General features: G+C 22.3%; 7 protein-coding genes across 7 annotated transcripts; 2 read left to right on the top strand and 5 right to left on the bottom strand. All coding sequences in view use genetic code 6, as the record gives it.

Annotated features, from left to right (window-relative positions):
- Positions 1–352: 352 nt before the first annotated feature.
- TTHERM_00878180 (transmembrane protein, putative) lies at positions 353–1,318 on the top strand (the record flags this gene model as incomplete). The annotated part of the gene is made up of 1 exon (XM_001016069.1): positions 353–1,318. The coding sequence occupies one exon, from the start codon at positions 353–355 to the stop codon at positions 1,316–1,318; it is 966 nt and encodes a 321-aa protein (XP_001016069.1).
- Positions 1,319–1,770: 452 nt separating this feature from the next.
- TTHERM_00878170 (hypothetical protein) lies at positions 1,771–4,204 on the bottom strand (the record flags this gene model as incomplete). The annotated part of the gene is made up of 3 exons (XM_001016068.1): positions 1,771–2,057; positions 3,769–3,839; positions 4,170–4,204. 3 exons carry the CDS (start codon positions 4,202–4,204, stop codon positions 1,771–1,773), a joined length of 393 nt encoding a protein of 130 aa, XP_001016068.1.
- A 1,078-nt stretch (positions 4,205–5,282) lies between these two features.
- Positions 5,283–7,679, top strand: TTHERM_00878160 (malate synthase; the record flags this gene model as incomplete). Its single annotated transcript, XM_001016067.2, has 3 exons — positions 5,283–5,966; positions 6,319–6,856; positions 7,027–7,679. 3 exons carry the CDS (start codon positions 5,283–5,285, stop codon positions 7,677–7,679), a joined length of 1,875 nt encoding a protein of 624 aa, XP_001016067.2.
- Positions 7,680–8,235: 556 nt separating this feature from the next.
- TTHERM_00878150 (hypothetical protein) lies at positions 8,236–8,931 on the bottom strand (the record flags this gene model as incomplete). Its single annotated transcript, XM_001016066.1, has 1 exon — positions 8,236–8,931. The coding sequence occupies one exon, from the start codon at positions 8,929–8,931 to the stop codon at positions 8,236–8,238; it is 696 nt and encodes a 231-aa protein (XP_001016066.1).
- Positions 8,932–9,547: 616 nt separating this feature from the next.
- TTHERM_000878149 (hypothetical protein) lies at positions 9,548–9,868 on the bottom strand (the record flags this gene model as incomplete). The annotated part of the gene is made up of 1 exon (XM_012797641.1): positions 9,548–9,868. One exon carries the CDS (start codon positions 9,866–9,868, stop codon positions 9,548–9,550), a length of 321 nt encoding a protein of 106 aa, XP_012653095.1.
- On the bottom strand, positions 9,869–11,471 carry TTHERM_00878140 (hypothetical protein; the record flags this gene model as incomplete). The annotated part of the gene is made up of 6 exons (XM_001016065.2): positions 9,869–10,076; positions 10,125–10,218; positions 10,355–10,508; positions 10,566–10,574; positions 10,627–10,822; positions 10,930–11,471. 6 exons carry the CDS (start codon positions 11,469–11,471, stop codon positions 9,869–9,871), a joined length of 1,203 nt encoding a protein of 400 aa, XP_001016065.2.
- A 611-nt stretch (positions 11,472–12,082) lies between these two features.
- Positions 12,083–16,535, bottom strand: TTHERM_00878130 (cyclic nucleotide-binding domain protein; the record flags this gene model as incomplete). The annotated part of the gene is made up of 3 exons (XM_001016064.2): positions 13,408–16,535; positions 13,273–13,345; positions 12,083–13,213 (listed from the first exon to the last, which is right to left on the bottom strand). Exons 1-3 carry the CDS (start codon positions 16,476–16,478, stop codon positions 12,083–12,085), a joined length of 4,275 nt encoding a protein of 1,424 aa, XP_001016064.2. The 5' UTR covers positions 16,479–16,535.
- Positions 16,536–19,180: the final 2,645 nt, after the last annotated feature.

Raw genomic sequence — 19,180 nt, 5'->3', positions numbered from 1 at the left:
TATATATATGTATAAAAATTAGCACAGTAAAGAGTATAATTTTATGTATATAACATATCTATCTATCATTTGTGCTTATTTTAAACATTAATGAATAAATATTACTAATAAATTTAGTAGTTTTTTTATAAATAATTTAAGGTTAGTTAAATCAGCAATACTGATTTTTTTCAGTAATAAATAATTTATTTATAATTTGCATTTGAATTTTTTTTGATAATAACTAATATTATGTTTATAATTGAGAATAATATATTGTCAGTCTTCTTAATTTCATATTTTTTAAATATACTAAATTTTTAATTTAAAAGTTTATTCTAGCTGAAATACAAAGAGATTATAAGCAAAATAAATGGTTTTATTAGGTCGTGTGACAGCAATAGGTATAGCCATAAAAAAGAGGATTGATAGAAGAAAGAATAAATAGCCATAGAAGCATTATTTGGTTGAATTTGCAGAGAAATAAGAAAAAAGACTTAAGAAATTAAAAATATTGAGATACAAAAAATACCCAATTGCAGTATGGTTTCTAGGATTGGTGTTTTTAGCATTTGGAATTTCTGTTATAACACTTATTTTGATGCATAGGCATGTCTTATTTGAGGAATTCGATCACTTAAGTCTATTTTGGAAATACTTCATATCAATTGCATTTTGCTTAATTGGATTTTTCGCAATAGCAACTTCTGAAGTATACACATTAGTAATAAATAAGAACTTAGATGCATTCATTTAAAGGAAGACACCATTATTGATAGGTAGGAGCTTTTATCAAGGGCATATACTGAAAGATTTAAAAGCCATCTTCATTGAAAAAAGAGGACATGTTGCTAGAGATACAGATACTACTAATTATTATATTGTTTTTGAGTTTGAAGACGGAGTTAAAATAGACACAGTCTATGATAGGAAGATTCAAACTATAAAGTATAAGTACGCTGAAATACTTATCTATTTAGGTAGAGAAAATGATGTTGATTTCAGTGATATAAAGTATTACGATATGGCAACTTATAACTACAAATTTGTTTATTAAAGCCCATTTCAGCCTAAAAAAGATCCTGTCCCATAAAATTAAAAAGTTTCAAAAGAAGACATGAAAAAGTATTAGGAATTGGTTGAAAAATATAAGCATGTGTAGGATTCTGACTTTTCATCAGATACAGATGCTTAGTCTAGCAGTGATGACGATGACGATGGAGATGATATTAACAATTAAAGAGCAGCTAGAAATAAAAATAAATATATAAGTCCCAACGATACCTTATAGACATAAGAAGAAAGTGTTTAATTAAGGCAACCCATTAAAACAGAATGATAATATATATGTATATATTAAGTTTATGTTTAATACATACTACCATTTATTCAAACCATTTATAAATATTTTGTTATTTTAAATTACTTTAAATAACTTTTTAATAAAAATGATTATAATTAAAATGAATCATATTTGTATCATCCATCCATCCATCATTTTAAAATAATTTATCAAATTTAAGGAAAGTGAATTAAGATGCATATCTATTTAATTATTGATTCGTATATTATTTATTTATATTTATTATTTATTTAATTTGTTATGATTTAATTTTGTATGGTGTTTGATTCTTGATTTACTTTTTAATTGGATTTTTTATTTAATCACTTTATTTATTTTTTATTTTAATTTTTTATTTAATCACTTTTTTTTTTAATTTTCTTTCTTTTTTTCTTTTATTAATTCTTTTATATCTTTTTATGCTCTAATCTCGAAGCCTTCACAACATCTCAAGTGCTCTGTCTTCTTTTCAAATGTGGTTCTTTTTTTCTCTTAAATTCTTAATAAGCTAAATTATTTGTTTAAAAAATACTTTTATATATTTCTTTATCACTAATAGAAGAATTTTAAGATAATATCTTGTAATTTTAAAGGATATTTGTTTTGATTGTACATGTCGCAATTTAATTACATTTATTATTAAAATTGCTTTAATGGTAGAAAATTATAAGAGGTTTTTCGAATTTTAAAAAACTTGAGGCGAATGGAGGCTGATAAAGGTAAACTGATTCACATGCTATGTATTTAGTTTGTTTTATACGGAATTATCAGCCTTTTCTTTGAAAACTATTAAAATTTTCAAAGATTCATTAAAAACTTTTTCCTCCTTAATTTTCTGTAAATTTATATTTGTATTTTGTAATTAATTATTATATTTTTTCTTAATTAAATAAGCGGCGACTTTGACTATAATTTTCCTTTGAATAATAAAATTTAATTTTCTTAGATAAATTAATAGAAGTTTAAATAAATAAAATTTCTAATTTTTTCCTTCTTATTAAACATAGAAATTTTTAGTTATTTAATTATCTGATGACTAATCTTAAAATACATTCATTTTTTTAAATTTCATCTTTTTCATTTACAAAAAAAATTAAAAATTTAAATTTTGTAAATAAAATAATATTATTTTAAATTATTAAAATAAGAATTTATTAATTTTTCAAAATTACAAAGATGAAATAAACAACTTAGCTTTTATAAATAAAAGTAGGTTTGATTGAAGCCTTCACTTGATCCTTTTTAAATGAAATAAATTTTTATTTTAATTAAAACTTACTAAAAAATTAAAGCACGGCTATATGTGATATGATGATATTATTGCTTATAGTTTTGAAATAGCTTTTTTTTTTTAATTTTAAAATAAATGTTTACTAGAATAAAATATTAAAAAATTAATAAGATAAAATAATAACAGCATTTTTATACTTTGCTATAAAAAATTTTAATTTGTATTTAATTTAATATTTTATGAACATTTTCGTAATTTATTAATTGAAACAATTTTTTCATTAATTTAAATATTTTGATCATATTATGATAGAAAGTTGTTATAAATTTATGTCTAATTAACATTTTTATCTATTAATTTTAAATTCTTTTTCAAATATTAATGCTGAATAATTAATTTTTTTTTGTCTGTAAATCTTTAAAGTATTCATCAATACTCAATATCAAATAGTCAATAAATATAATTTAGCTAAATTTTTAAAAAATATAAAAATAAATTTTAAAAAATCTATTTTTGCAGTTTATTTTTACTATTTCTTAAATAAATAAATAAATAAATACTATTATAAAAATTATTTAGAAAATAATGCTTTTATTTAAAAATAACTATTCAATTTTAATGGTCAAGTATTTTTTAAATTTTCTTAATTTGATTATTTTCAAAAAGTAAGAAATAATTATCTTTCATTTTTAGATTGAAATCAATTACTTATTATGTTAATTATTTTAATTTATAATTTCTATTTTTATTAAATAATAAGAAAAAAAATTATATTATATAAAAATAATGTTTTTTTGCTTAATTTTACTGAGTTGTCAACATATATTCAAAGAAACAATAAAAAACTCAGTTTATAAAATTAATTCTTTTATTATTTAATTTAGTAATTTAAATTTTGATTTTATATTTGCATTTTCAAAATTAACTTCTTAATTATTTAGAGAGGAAAAAACAAATTAAAAACAAATAATTAATTTATAAAAAATACAAACAAATAGAAAGATAATTTGAGCAGCTACTAAAGAAAAATATTAATGCTTAAAGTTTTTAAATCCTTAAATAAGACCACATAAACATTATGAGCAAAATATCAATTCGAAAGAATAGATAAAATGTGTGATTGCAGCTCTACTTATGTTCAGTCTTATCGATATTCCCCATCAGTTTTTTAAAAAAAAATAAAAAGCATTTATATTTATTCATTTAATAGATTGACTCCTTTTCGAAAAGTCAGCGAAAAGGAATATCAAAATTAAAGTTTCTTTTTAAATCAACTAACAACTTTTTCTATTATTTAATAAATTATTTTCAGAAAACTTGAGATATCATATTGCTATTATAATTAAATAAATATTTAAGCTACTTAATTTTACTATAAAATAGATCAATCCTAATAAGAAAAAAATAAAAAATAAAAATAAAATAAATAAATAAAATTCAAATAAATAAATAAATAAAAAAATAAATAAAATATAAATAATTAAATAATTAAATAAAAGTTAATGAGAAAATAAAAATAAAAAAATAAAATAGAACAACAAAATCATTAGCTGAAGAACTCTCGCAGACATTTTTTAATTTAAATGAAAAGAAACACATAAAATATTGCTTGCTTACTTATGTTATACATAAAATTTAACAGTGATACTCATTTGAAAATATCGCTGATGTTAATTTAATTGAAATAAACAGATAATCAGACAGACCTATCTAAATTGAAATTATATTAAAATATTAAAATTTTTTTAAAAGATTCTTATTTATTTGAAATTTAAGATGAAAATAAGCTTTAATTTTAAAAATAATTTATTTTAAATAATTTTATTTATATGCTATTTATCTTTTACAAAAAACTATTTTCTGACATTGATAATAAAAATCTAATATTCACTATTCAAATGTATAATTTAACTTTAATTATAACTACCAATCCTCTTCAATATTTACCACCCAATTTCCAAAATTTTTTCTTGCAAAAATAGTTTTTAAATTCTTAAAATAGAAATATTGCCATAAAATATTTTGAATTGAATATTATTAAAAATACGGTATAATTAATTGATAAAATATGTAAATAAAAAAGAATACTTACTTTTTCGTAAATTACAGATTAATGTATATTATATATATGATGAAATATATTTTTAAAATATTTATATGTCATGGATAGCCTTGTTATTATATCAATTTATTTAAAATACCAAAAAATTCATTTTAAATGAATTTGAGAGATGTTTTGAAGGATGTAAAGACTGTATATCTGAAGAGAAATACAATTTAAGTTGCAAAATTTAAAAGACATTAGAGGTGTTTATAGTCGATGAGCCTATAATTGGGGGATATGAAAATTTAACAAGAATTTTTTATTTATCAGTTTTGAATGGTGAGTGAATATATGACGCATTTTGAAAATTTATTACTCATTTTATTTACAATGTAATTACGTATTATAAAGTGAAATGAAAATACGTAAGATATTGCTGCATTTCGGATAGATACAGAGTGATTGTTGTATATTTATAAGAATTTTCATTATATCTAAAAAAGGATTCAATACTGCTTGATAACTAACAAGCATTTCTACTTCATTCACACTTTAAATAGAATAAATCTTTCTCTTTAATAATTCATTTTGCTAATATAAAATTTTAAAAGTAGAAAAAAACAACTCTATTATTGAGAAAATCAATTTAGAAATAGCTTAAAAACAAACAAATTAGAGATATTAAAATGTCAACTAGCTTGAAGGGTATCACCATCTTAGAAGAAAACTAATACACTCGTGAGGTTTTGACTCCTGAATGTTTACAATTCGTTGCCACCTTACATAGACAATTCAACTCTACTAGAAAGGCCCTCCTCAGAGCCAGGAAAGAAAGAGCTTAACTCGTCGATAGAGGTATGGCCCTCACCTATCCTCCTGAAACTAAGCACATTCGTGAAGGAGACTGGAAGGTTGCTCCTCCTCCCAAGGATGTTGAGAGAAGATGGATCGAACTTACTGGCCCACCCAATCCTAAGCTCACCATCAACGCTATGAACTCAGGAGCTGACGTTTTCATGGCTGATTTCGAAGATGCACTTGCTCCTACATGGGTAAATTAAGTCAGTGGACAAAAGACTCTTATCTTAGCCAATAAGAAAGCTCTTTAGTTCAATGACAAAAATAAGGAATACAAGTTAAATCCTGATTCTTACACTGTTCTTTTTGTTAGACCTAGAGGCTGGCATTTGGAAGAAACTCACTTAGTCATCGACGGAGAACCATGCTCTGCATCATTATTCGACTTTGCAGTTTATTTCTTCCACAATGTTAGACTTAGACTTGCTAATGGTTGTGGTGGAATCTATTACTACCTTCCTAAGATTGAAGCCTACAGAGAATGCAGACTTTGGAATGATGTCTTCGTTAAGGTAATAAATAATTTCAATAAGAATTTAAAAAACTTTTAAAATTTAATTATTTAATCTGGTCACAATACTTTTCTTTACTGATAAGAATTATTGAATTGAATAAAAAACCCTTCAAATTAACTAACTTCTTCTACTATTTAATTTAATTAGAAAGATCGTTTTTTAAAGTAATTAACAAACAAACAAATAAATAAATAAATATCTATTTTTAATTAATCAAAAATTTATTTAAATGTTTCTAGCAAATTTTTGACATAAAAATTATTTAATTTGAATTTTTTTTCAATAAAATTTTGCAGTCTTCTTAATTTATTAGGAATAATAAACTAGCTTACAATTTTTATTAAAATAGGCCTAATAACTATTCAACTTACCTATTGGCACAATTAGATGCACAGTCTTGATCGAAACTTTGGGTGGTGGTCTTGAAATGGAAGAATTCCTTTATGAATTAAGAGATCACATTGTTGGATTAAATGCTGGTAGATGGGACTACATCTTCTCTGCTATTAAGATGCTTAAGAACAACAAAGCTGCTATCCTCCCTGACAGATCCCAAGTCACTATGACCGTTCCTTTCATGAGAGCATACACAAACAGACTCATTCAAGTATGCCACAAGAGAGGAGCTCATGCTATTGGTGGTATGAGTGCTTTCATTCCTGCTAAGGATAAAGCTTAGAATGAATTCGCTTTTAACAAGATCACTGAAGACAAGACTAGAGAAGTTAACGACGGTTTTGATGGATCTTGGGTTGCCCATCCAGGAATGGTTAAGCACGCTAGAGATATATTCGAAAAATATTTAAAAGGAAAGGCTAACCAAAAGTAGGTATTACGTGAAGATATTAAAGTAACTGCAGATGATATCACCAATTTAACTGTTGAAAGTAATTAACAATTTTAAAATAATTTTAAAAGCAAGTTCATAAAAAGAATATTTTAGAGAAAAAACTATTTTAAAAATAAAAAGCAAAAAAAAAAAAGTTGAAAAAAATATGAAAGCAAAAATGAAAAGAAAAGTAATTTAAATTAATATAAATATTTTAAATAAAACTAGAACCTATTACTGAAAATGGTGTTAGATAAAATATCAACGTAGCTATTTAATACACTTATTACTGGATTACTGGTACTGGAGCAGTTGGTCTCCATAATTTGATGGAAGATGCTGCTACTGCTGAAATTTCCCGTTCCTAACTCTGGTAGTGGATTAGATATAGATGCAGAACTGACTCTGGAGTCTTAATAAATGAAGCCCTTTACAGGTAAATATCAATTTCTTTCAATAAAAAAAGATTAATTTATAATTATTTTGAAATTAAATTTGTAGAGCTGTAAGAGATGAAGAAGTAACTAAATTAAGATCAACTTTAACCAACGAAGTGGCTTTACAAAGAGCTGTTGATGTTATTGACAAAGTAGTCCTTGATGAAACTTTCTACGATTTCTTAACAGTTGAAGCATATCCAATTTTAAATAACTTAAATGTCTCTCATGTTACTCCTAGACTTTGAGAAGAAAATAAACTAACTATCCCAATATTTTAAAACTTAAATGACTTTTTATAAATATAAAATATTTTTATAATAAATTTCTTTTATTTTGCATACATATTTGAATAATCTATCTACCTATCTGCATAACAGTATTTTACTTTTAAAATATGATCAATTCTAAATATTTTTTAGTTAAATTTTATTTATAAAATGAACTTTTCATTTATTTTCTCATTTAATTTTTAAAAAAATAAATATTTGTGTTTAATTTGAAAGTTTTATTACAATTATTATTTTAAATTTTATTACTATTTAATATTTTAGTTATATAAAGTGTACTTTCTAAAACAACTTATCAGGGGATATTTAACAAAAATATCATATAAAAATATATCTATAAAATTAAATGATAAATGTTCATACTAAATAATAATAACAATTGATTTAAATTTTAAACCCTATTGATATAAAATAAATTTAATATTTTTTATCTTTGATTTAAAAATAATTTTATAAATAATTAATTTTTGAAATCAATAAAGATAGATAGATAGATATTTTTGTAAAATATTTTTTAGTGAATTTTAGAGCAATAATACAATTAGAAAGAAAATTGTTATTATATGTTTAATTAACTGATTGTACTTAAAAACTAATCAAATTTAAAAAAAAAACAAAATAACTTTTAAAATTTAGAAATAGATTGATTACAAACAAATTAAAGAAATATAAATCACAATCAAATGCTTTTAACATTTATAGTTGTTTATTCAATGGAAAGGATTCTTTTTAATTATTTGTTAAGCTGGTCTACTCCCATTTTAGGTGTTATTAGGCTAAGGGATGTTAAGATTTTTTTATAATATATTCAATAGTTCAGGATTTTTTATTTTAATATAGTCATTAATTTATTCTAATTTATTATTACGATCAATTAGCTTTTTGTTCATTTTTGAATATCTGTACATAATATTTTATTTAACTTATTCCTAAGTTGCCAAATCCATCTACATGCTTAATAAGAGCATATTTTTATGTCCTAAATCTTGTAAGAAAACTAAATTACCAACAGGTTTTCCTATTTCCATCAAGAATACTATTTTTTCATTTTGCTAATTTATAGAGGAATTTATGATATTTAACAAATTGTTAGGGAATTATTCAAAATCAACTTAGATCTGTTCCTCGAACTTAAACTGCTAGAAAGTATTGTAATCAAATTACTTGATATATGTAAAAAATACATCAACATCGCTTGTTAATTCAATCTTAAACCAATTCAGATTTTTTTTGTCTGTTGATTATCCAAAAACCCTAATATGAATTTTTTCTTCTCCTATTATTTTTTCTGACATATCTTCTTGCATTAATCTAAGTTCAACCTATGCTTGTTTTGAAAAATATTAGAAAGTTCCATTCTCTAATAGATTAGGGTCCATATAATCTTATATTTCAAACAAATCCATTTTTTAAGTATTTATTCTTATTACTTTGCTAATTTATTTTGATATATCACTTTTTGATTTAATCTAAAATATACAAATAAATAAATAACAATATTTTCGAGTATTCAGTGCCTAAATTTAATTATTGATTGATTAATTACCTACCAAAAACTTATTTTTTTCATTCATTTTTAATGAAAAAAAATTTTTAATAAGATTTTTATTAAATTTTCGAAAAGTGTTAATGAAAATGTATTAAATATCAACGATAGAAAATAGAATATAAACATACTGTACATGAAGGTTGGTTACTTAATTAATGAAATTTCAAAGAATAACAAATTAAATTTTTTTTAGAGTTGTTTTTATTAACAGAATTTTTTAGATTTAACTTTAAGTAAAACTTAATGAAATATTATTGTTATAGTTTAAATTCTACTTAATTTTTAAAATACATAACTTAAAATTTGAGGGTGTTTCAGTAAATAATGAAGGATTTTTTTGTTTTTGTTTTTCTTGTAAAATGATAAAATATTAAATGGTATTTTACTTTAAAGATAATTTTTAATTTTTCAGTAAAATTAACTAAATTAGGATTGATTTTTATCAATTTTTTAGTGAAATAAAGCTATTTATTTCATTTGGAGAAATATTATAATTATTACACACATATACACATTTATTTAGAATGAATAAAAATTAATTGATAATTTATATTTGTTTATTAGTTGTATTTTATTTACAAATTAATAGTCTATTTCTTTTAAGTTAACTAAAAATTTAAAATAATTTATTATATTACTATTTATAACTCAATTAAGAGACTCTAACTTACTTTAATGCAAGCTAATTTTCTTTTATTTTAGTATAATTTAATAAATTTGGTAAAATTGTTATTTTTGATTGATTTATAACTATTTATTTGATTTTCTTATAACTACTTAAGAATTATTTACATTCATTAAATATATGATTTATTAAGGCTTCCATTTTCTAATAGATCCTCATATCTTTAATAAGACTTTAAGGATAATTCCCATTTTAAATTAGATTAACTTAAATCACCTTACTTTCTGAAGCTTCTATCTTTCTTCAACTCTCTTAGCAATGAATAGTTTTTTCTTACAATTTTCTCATCATAGGAAGGATAATCAATATAAGAGACACTATTTAATCAAAATTTAATAAATATTTATTTGTGTTATTAAATATACTTTTCATTTTAACAAAATTGAAGTTCTTTATTTCCAGATTTATCTAAGCTATTTTCAGTTTTTAGAAAGCTTCTGCTCAAATTTTAGTGTTCATCTTTTTATAATAAATTTGTTATTATTATAAATTTATTTATTTAAACTCTAAAACAATTTATTTTCTTAATATTAACTCAACTAATTCAACATTTATTTTGAAACTTGTATTTAAAAGAAATGTTAATTTTTATTACGAAAAGATAAATTTCTTGTAGGAGAATTTTTCCATCTTTTTTCTCTAATAATATATTACTGATTTTCTTTCTAATATTCCCTAAGATGCATGCCAAAGTCTACTTAGCTAATGTTAAAAGGTTAACCAACTTTCTTAGTTACTAAATGCAAATGCTTTATCCAAAAAAGACTTTTAAAAACCATCAACTATGTAAATATATATCAAATTACTTCATGAGGCTTTTTAATAAAGTTAAGTAATTAATTAATTATATTTATTATTATATATTACTTTTTCATGGTGGACCTTAAAGTCTCTATTATTTTTAATCATGTAGTTAGATTAATACTTATTTTCAATACTAAATGGACGAGTAATCGTTTTAGTTAATTTTTTATTGAAAGTAAAAGACTCAGGATTTCTAAGACTCTTAATGTATTGATGAGCTGTTTTATCATTTGAAACATGCCTGAAATTGTTCAAGTTCCTTTACATATTTATACAAAGATATTAAAAAATCCTTTAAATTGTAAATATTATTTATTTATTTATTCAAAAGACTTAATAAAGCTTAATAGTAGTATGATTGATTACATGCATATAACTTTCTATTCGTTGAGTAAAGATTAATGAATTCCACTACTATTTAGTTGAGTCAATCCATTATTTTCCTAAATTTCTATAGCTTAATTCATATTTTTTGAAAATTTTTTATCATATTAGAGGTTTTCCCTCTATTTATTTCTAATAAATTGTGAATTAGATTAGTCTAAAGTTTAGTTTTTATTTAACAGTTCCCTCATTTTATTGGTACCTGAAATACTCCTCAAAACTCTTCCTCTAGACTTGAATGTATCAAATTCCTAATCTTAGTATTAGGAAGTGAATTTCGTAGATTTTGAACCAGATAGATCATTCATTTTATTTTATTAAGATGCCATAATGAAGGATTTATTTAATGTACTAAGATCTCTTTTCATACAAAAGGAAAGATTAAGCCCTTTCGTACTTTTTTCCTTGGATTCGCTATACCTATCACCGTTGTTTTGCTGCAAAAATGAGCTGTTTTCTATAAATTCTTTAAGTCCCTAGTTAGACCCATAAGGTCCAATCCTAAGAGTTCTCTTAATGGCCATCTATTAAAGCACTTGTATAAAAAATATTAAAAATTGAGTAAATCTACGATCAATTTTATTAAACTAAGCAAATATTAATTTATAATTTTATAATTTATTGATATTTAATAGGTTTAATATAAATACCATTCATTTGCTCAATTACAAATTAAATAAATTTTCACCTTTAACAGAATCCTACTTACATACTATACATGCATTCATTCATACACATATATTTTTGTATTGCTGTAACTTTTTACTAGATTTAATTGCATATTTAAAATAAACATAAAATATTAATCCTTTAAAAATATATGTAAAATAGATTTGGTAATTTTGAAAATCTTTTATTCCTCTAAAATTAGTTAATATTTGTTTAAAATAAAAATTATTTTTTTTTATTAAATAACCTAGAATTTTATTTATTTTTGTAAAAAAATTAAAAACATTAAATTAAAACAAATATAGAAAAATTTATTTCTTTCTTTATTTATTTATTTATTTGAGATACTTGAAATAATTTTATTGAAATTATTACTATTATTTTTTATAAAAAGAAGAATTTTTCTTTTCTTTGGATAAAATGCTTGTTTATTTGTTAGGAGTGTTTATTATTTATGATTATGAATTCATTTACTTTTAATTGAAGTATTTATTGGGTTAAAATTGAAGTGAGAACTGGATTTTTATCTTGAAATATTATTAGCTGGAATGTTTTATTGGCTAGTTAAATCAAATTATAATGATTAAGGCATTTTAGGGGATAGTAGAGTGGTAGAAATTTATGAAGAAGTATAGACATCATTTTAACTTGAAATTTTGTCATTAGATTGTTTTTATTGTATATTGGTTTATGAGAATGGCATAGATTTATTGTACTTAGGAGACAGCATGTCTAAATTTGCTAATGAGGTTTATTGTTAATGGTGAGAAATATAATAGTTTACAGGCTTTCCCATGTGATTTAATATGACAATTTTTTCAGATGATTAAATTGGAGTTTCTTTTTTGGTTTAAGGAGATTCTAATTTGTTAGATTAGACAGCTTGCATTGAGAATACTGATTTTTTTAATCTGTTCATTTCTTTTTGCTTATTTTGCAATTGTTTTTCTGTTTCTGTTTGTATTTATTAAGATTTTATGAGCAAACCTGTAAAAGCATTTTGATCTAGAGAAAAATTTTATATTTTTTTGGTTTAATTATCTTAAACATATCTTTGGAATGGAAAATGTTTTAATTACTAAACACCCGATTAAGTTCTATGTTATTACGAATCGTTTTTCTGTTTAATATGTATATTTAATTCTTTATTTTTAGCTGAGTTTATTGTTAAATTGCTATAATCCGAAGTAGTTTGTGAAGAAGGTTGATAAAATTTAGTTAAAATATCTGAGAGTTATTTTTATTTTTCTTAAGAAGCTTATCTGAACAGCGAAACATTTTGATTTTGAGAATTATTTTTTGGAAGTTATTTTTGCTGATCTTAGACTAATTCACTTTATTAGCTATGCAACGTTTGGCTGAGAAAAGTAGATATCTATTGAGATTGTTAGCTTACTTCTTAAGAACTCTTTTGTTTTGATAATTCTAAGTGCATTTTACTTGAAGATATTGAAGATGGATGGACTATCCTGCTTAATTTTTGAAGTGATTATCTACTAGCATTTGGTGGAGTCAATAAATTTTATACTTTTTACATATCTTTAATTGTATTTTTGTCTCCAATTTAGTTGGAATCAGTTAAATTTTATGAGTCAAGCTATTTGATTTTAATGAAAAATAAATTTTAATTTACAATAAATTAAAATGATTGTTTACTTATTTAATTTAAGAAGTATTTTCTATTTGTATAGAGTTTGATTACTTCTTTTGCTATCCAAATGAAGTTTACCTTGATTATTTTTTAATAAAAAATCAATCAATAATTCTAAATTATTTTTTATTAATATTTACTTAATGCATGAACTAAAATCGTACGGTGAATCAAATTTACTATTAGATAATTGACAATTAAATATGTTTAAGGAAGGTGATTTTATTAGTTTTGATTATTTTTGAGGAATATTATTTACAGGTGTACATTATTTATGATTTGGAGAAAGAGATTCAGTTGATATGTTAGAGTGAATTGAAGACTTTTATCTGCTAAAGTTAGAATCTCTCACAGATTACATTGAAATTTATCTGCTCAAGTTTTTTTATTTAGGTGAATGAATGGTTTTGTTGAAAAGTTTCTCAAATTCTTGTTTTTTTTATATTTTTGAATTGAACATGTACTTATATCTTAAGGGAGAAACTGTGCTAGACTTAGAGGAACATGCTAAGTTGTTAATAAATATTTCTTAAGATTAGTTGTAGAAAGCTTTTGTTCGCTATATTTCCTAAGTAGTTTTTAGAATTTACCTATTAATCTTGTTAATCATTTTAAGTTCGTCTGCATCATGACTAATGTGCAATTTCTTTTTCTGTTTCTCCACATTATTTGATTAATTTATATTGTTTGAGTTAATTTATTCAGTTTACCTTTTGGTCATTTAATTTGGTTCACTTTTATCTTGTAAATTAATATGGGACTACCTTCTTTTGATATTTTATAAAAGAGTATCAGAATATCCTAAAGTTGTATAGTCAACTTTAAGGTGTTTACTATCTTTTTGTATGTTTTTCTTTCTATCGAGAGAGTAGTTTAAATAGGTTTTTGGATCTACAAGTAGCTCGTTTCGCTCACTCATCTAGTGTATCTGCTAATGCTGCTGCTCTTGCTCGTTTTCTTAGTGGTTAAAAATAAAATCTATTATCTAAGAAGGTTTTAATTTTTTATTGCTTAATGACTATGGATTATATCCATATTTTATTGCTAAAGCATCTTATAAAACCTAATCTTTTTTGAAATCTTCAATCTTTTATTTATTTATTGTATCTGATGACAGTAAATCTTTTTAAAAGTAAGAAATCATAATATTATTTAAGTCATTTTGATAGGATTCATTCCTAGATATATTACTTTTTTGCTATAATTTTTAAGGTGATTGTTTTGAAATTTTGACTGGGGAATTTGTATTTGAATTTTAGATTTGATGATTGCTATTTTATATCTTTTGATATTCAAGATTTGAAGATTCCTACTAAGGTGTTGGCCTCCTTATCATTTCGGAATCGTATGACTTCCATTTTTTGTTTTTAAACTACTTTTTTCTTAAGATGTGAGGATTTTCTTTAATTATCTATTGCTACTCATTATTTAATGGAATTCTTTGTTAGTTGAGATGAATTTTTTTAGTAATCTGAATTTATTTTTTTTTCCTTTACTCCATCCATTATATTTTAGTAGATGTCTTCATCTTGAGATATTTTCTTATTTCAGGAAAGTCATTTAGCATTCTTTTAAAATCTTGTTTAGTTATTACAAGCATGGAACAATTATATGACTTAACTACTGCAGAATAATAACAAATTTTTACTTCTCCATTTAAATTACCTTAATTTGCTTAAGGATTACTTTAATCTTCTTCTTTATTATCATTTTCATTTTCATTTGCTTTATTTAACTAATTCTACTTTTTATTTGTCAGTCCTTGTAAAATAATCTCATCACCAATGATTTCATATTTTCCAAGTAGGCACAAATTTATTTTTAAATTATTTGATGGATTTTTTTCATCAATACTTTCCATGTAGCAACTTACGTCACCTTTTTTAATGATATACAGCCTTTCAATAGGTTCTCCTTACTTTTATAAAATCTTCCCTGATTAATATTTCACTTTAGTAAAATACAATTAAATCTAATTGAGTTTTGACTCTGAAAATGAAATGAGAGATTTATCAATTCCTGCAGGTTTAGAGCTAGAAGTTAAGTGGTTTTAATCCTCTTAATCTTCAGAATTAATTTCTGTTTGAGAGTTATTGTACATTTTGTTGTGAGGAAGGAAAGTCTGGAATATAAATTCAATCCTTTTATTAATCTGTTACTACTCAACCTCTTTTAGAGTTTTTGAATAATGTTTCTTATATAAACTAGCAAATATGCAATCTGTAAGACAAATAACTGTTGCTGAACGAGGTTTTCTAGAAAGAAGACCTAGCTCACCAAATGATTCACCTTTTTCATAGATTTTAATTGCTTTATACATAAATCCTAAGTTGTTTTGCTTGTCAAAGAAATGAGGAGCATTCTCTAAATACTACAAATCTATATCTTGATGTATGCTCTGCTAGATTTCCTTTCTTAATCTTTGGATTCTTTCGTTCATAAAGGATTTAGGTCCTATAAATTTAAATAACTTATCTAAAAACGGATGGTTTGAATCTTTAACCTCAAGTGTTTTTTTCTAAGAGTATCTTATGTACCTATTTGCATAAATAACCAACCACACTATCTTATGGAATAATCTCCACTTTAGTATTTTCAGAGTTGATAGCATGTTTAAACTGCTCTATCCCTTCATTAAAAGAGAAAGCCTTTTCTTTGATTAACTTTATGCGCCAGGCGAAGAAGAATGTTTCCTCGAATCAATAAATAGCTAATTTAAAGCAGAAGAGAAATTCTATCCATTTGAAAGAAAGGACATTCTTTAACTATTAGCTTATTAAGTAGCATGCTGATTGGAATCTTTATCATTTATCAACACCAAACATTTGCCTTGCAAAACAATAAAAAAACTATCTGCTATGTCACCTTAATAAAATACGACCTTTCCTTTCTAACGGAAATCGAAATTAAGATACTTGCATATTTTTCTATGTAAATGCGCTTTCTAATTAGCTTGGTCTTTGTTAATTTATTCAAAAAATTTTAAATCTTAGGTGAGATGCTCAATAGAAATTAGCTCGTTTAATGTTCTATTTGATCGCTTGAGTAGGATTATTAGCTTTTCCTCATTAGAAAGTTAGCTTTTTTTATTGAATTTTGTTTATAAAATACTATTTTCCGAGGCTTGTTAAACCTCTATGCCACTATTTACACATCTTATTTCATTTTATTATGAGACTGACTCTTAGTTTTCTTCTTCAGAGTTATTCATAATATTTTAAATGGTGCAATAATTTAATCGAATAAATCTTTAAATAATTGATTAATTAATTAATTTATGATTTCGGTATTTATTTTGATAATATTTGGTTGGTTATAGTCATGTAAGTATAAGAAAATCTTCATATCCATTAAATAATATGTATTACAAATTATTAATAGCATTCTAAAAAAGTTAAAATTGTTAAATTCCACAAAAAAGGAAATACTTGTGGTAGCATAAAGTCGAATAGAAGATTTTACAAAAGAATTCATTTGTTTTGTAAATATTTTTATTGAAACAGTAAATTAAATTAACTTATTTAAGGAAGGAAACAATTTAATTTTTTAATGTTCACGTAAATTTACATTAATTAAATTAATTAATATGATAATAACAATTATTAAATTAATTTCTTCATTTCTTTTTTAAAAATAAAAAACTAAAATTTTAAAAATAATTGTTATAATCAAATCATTCATAAAACTGATTACCTTTTTCTAAATTAATTTATTTTAATTATAATCAGCTATTCTAAAATCAATATTACAAATAAAAAAAATATCAAATATTTTTCAAAATTTTTGTCTTAGAAAGCCATTAAATATTGTAATTTCTTAGGAAATTATTGAAAATAACAAATAAAATTAATTTTTTTATGATAATATCAAAGTCTTCTAATAAAACTTTGACATAATATTGATAAATTTATTATACCTTGAATAAAGCTAAGGAATTAATGAAATGAATTAGTAAAAAATAGATAAATTTATTAGTGAGAATAAGTTCAATACACACAAAATAGTTAGAATTTCAAACTTTTTAATTAAAAAGTGTTTCATGCTATATTATATTATATTATATTTTTATAAAAATTTTTATTTATTATTATCCATTAATCTTGCTATTTGTGACTGTATACAATGAATGTCTTATAATTAATTTCTCTAAAATAATTTTTTTTGAATTTTTGATAGTTTTTGTAGTTTTTGGAGAAAATGTTTTTATTCAGTTTTTTAAATTCATTATTTTCACAAAAATAAAAAATAAACTTTTCCATTTAGCCATTATTAAAGTAGTTTTCATAAAAAATTTTAATAACTTAATTCAAACTTAAAATGATTAAAAATAAATTATTATTTAATTTAATTACATTTTATCTTAAAAGCTTAATTGAATGTTTATATTTAGAATTTAAATCGCTTTTAGAAATTGATATTTTCTCTTTTTTATGAAAAAATAAACTTTTGAATGGAGGTAAACTTTAAAAAAAAATTATTTGAAATATACTATGTGAGATCATTAAATAAATAATTAAAAAAATACATTTAATTATAGATAAATTTATAGTTTTATAAATATAAAAATAATAACAAATCTATATTTTTTGAAGTTAAATTATCCTATTTCAAAATACTATATATAATAAAATATATTATATTTATTATCATCTCATTTTCAAATATTTTTAAATTTATTCATCCTTTCTTCACCGTTTTTTTATCATCAAGAGAAATTTATTTTAAAGGCAACTAATCTTTTTGGTTTAAGGTACTTGCTTTTTACTTTCGATTATTTTGAATTATGGATTTTGTTTCACTATCAAAAACAAATAAACTATTTTACCTTAGATCAAGTGTCAAATTTGAGAGATTAGTGCAATTTCTTAAAGCAAAACATAAGCCTGATGTACCTTTATTGCCAATTTAATTACACCTTTTAAAATATTGATGAAAAAATATATAATTAATTTGTTAGTTATTTAAAGAAAAAAATGAACAAAAAATATAAAATAAAAAATAAGAAACTAGTTCATTACAAATAAAAGCAAAAGTAGAAAATGAAAAATGAGTTTAATAAATAAATAAAAATAAAAAAACAGAATCAAAAACTAAAAAAAGAAATTAAATAAAATAAAAGATTTAGTTAGTTGTTTTGTTTTAAATTCATTTTTATATTAAAATATATCACAATCAAAAGTAAATAAACTGTGTTTACTAAAGTCCAATAATCAAATTTGTGAGATTAATGCAATTAGCTAAACCAGAACCTATACCTAATATACCTTCATCACTAATTTGATTGAGTCTTTTTAAATATTCAAGAAAAAATAAAAATTACTTAGTTTATAAAAAGAAAAAAATGAAGAAACAATATGAAATATTAAGAAACGAATTAATAAATTAATAATAAAAGCAAAATTTGAAAATGAAAAAATTAGTTAAATTAGCAAAGAAAAAAGAAAAAAATAAGCAAATCAAAAAGAAAAAGAAATCAAATAAAAGCTAATAAATAAATAAATTAAAAGATTTGTTTTAATTTAAATTAATTTTTATATTAAAAATATCACAATCCAAAACAAATATATTTTTTTACTAAAGATAAAGTTTTAAACTTGAGAGATTAATGCAATTAGCGAAAGCTTAACCTATGTTTAATGCACCACTTACTTCTATTCTATTGACCCTTTTTAAATATTGAAGAAAAAATAAATAATTAATTATTTAGTTAAAAGGAAAAAATATCAACAAAAAAAATGTATTAATTAAGTGAAAAAGAGTTAAATTAACAATAAAAGAAGAAAAATAAAAGACCAACAAAATAAAAAAGAAAAATAAATCTAATAAAAAGCTAATAATAAATAGTTTAAAAGAGTTAGTTAATTATATTTTATTTTTATATTAAAAATACCACAATTCAAAACAAATTAACTC

This window comes from Tetrahymena thermophila (genome assembly GCF_000189635.1).
Source record: "Tetrahymena thermophila SB210 genomic scaffold scf_8254648, whole genome shotgun sequence".
In the NCBI taxonomy this organism is placed as follows: Eukaryota; Ciliophora; class Oligohymenophorea; order Hymenostomatida; family Tetrahymenidae; genus Tetrahymena; species Tetrahymena thermophila.
Note: the sequence above shows the minus strand (reverse complement) of the source record. Positions and strands in the feature narration are given on the sequence as shown.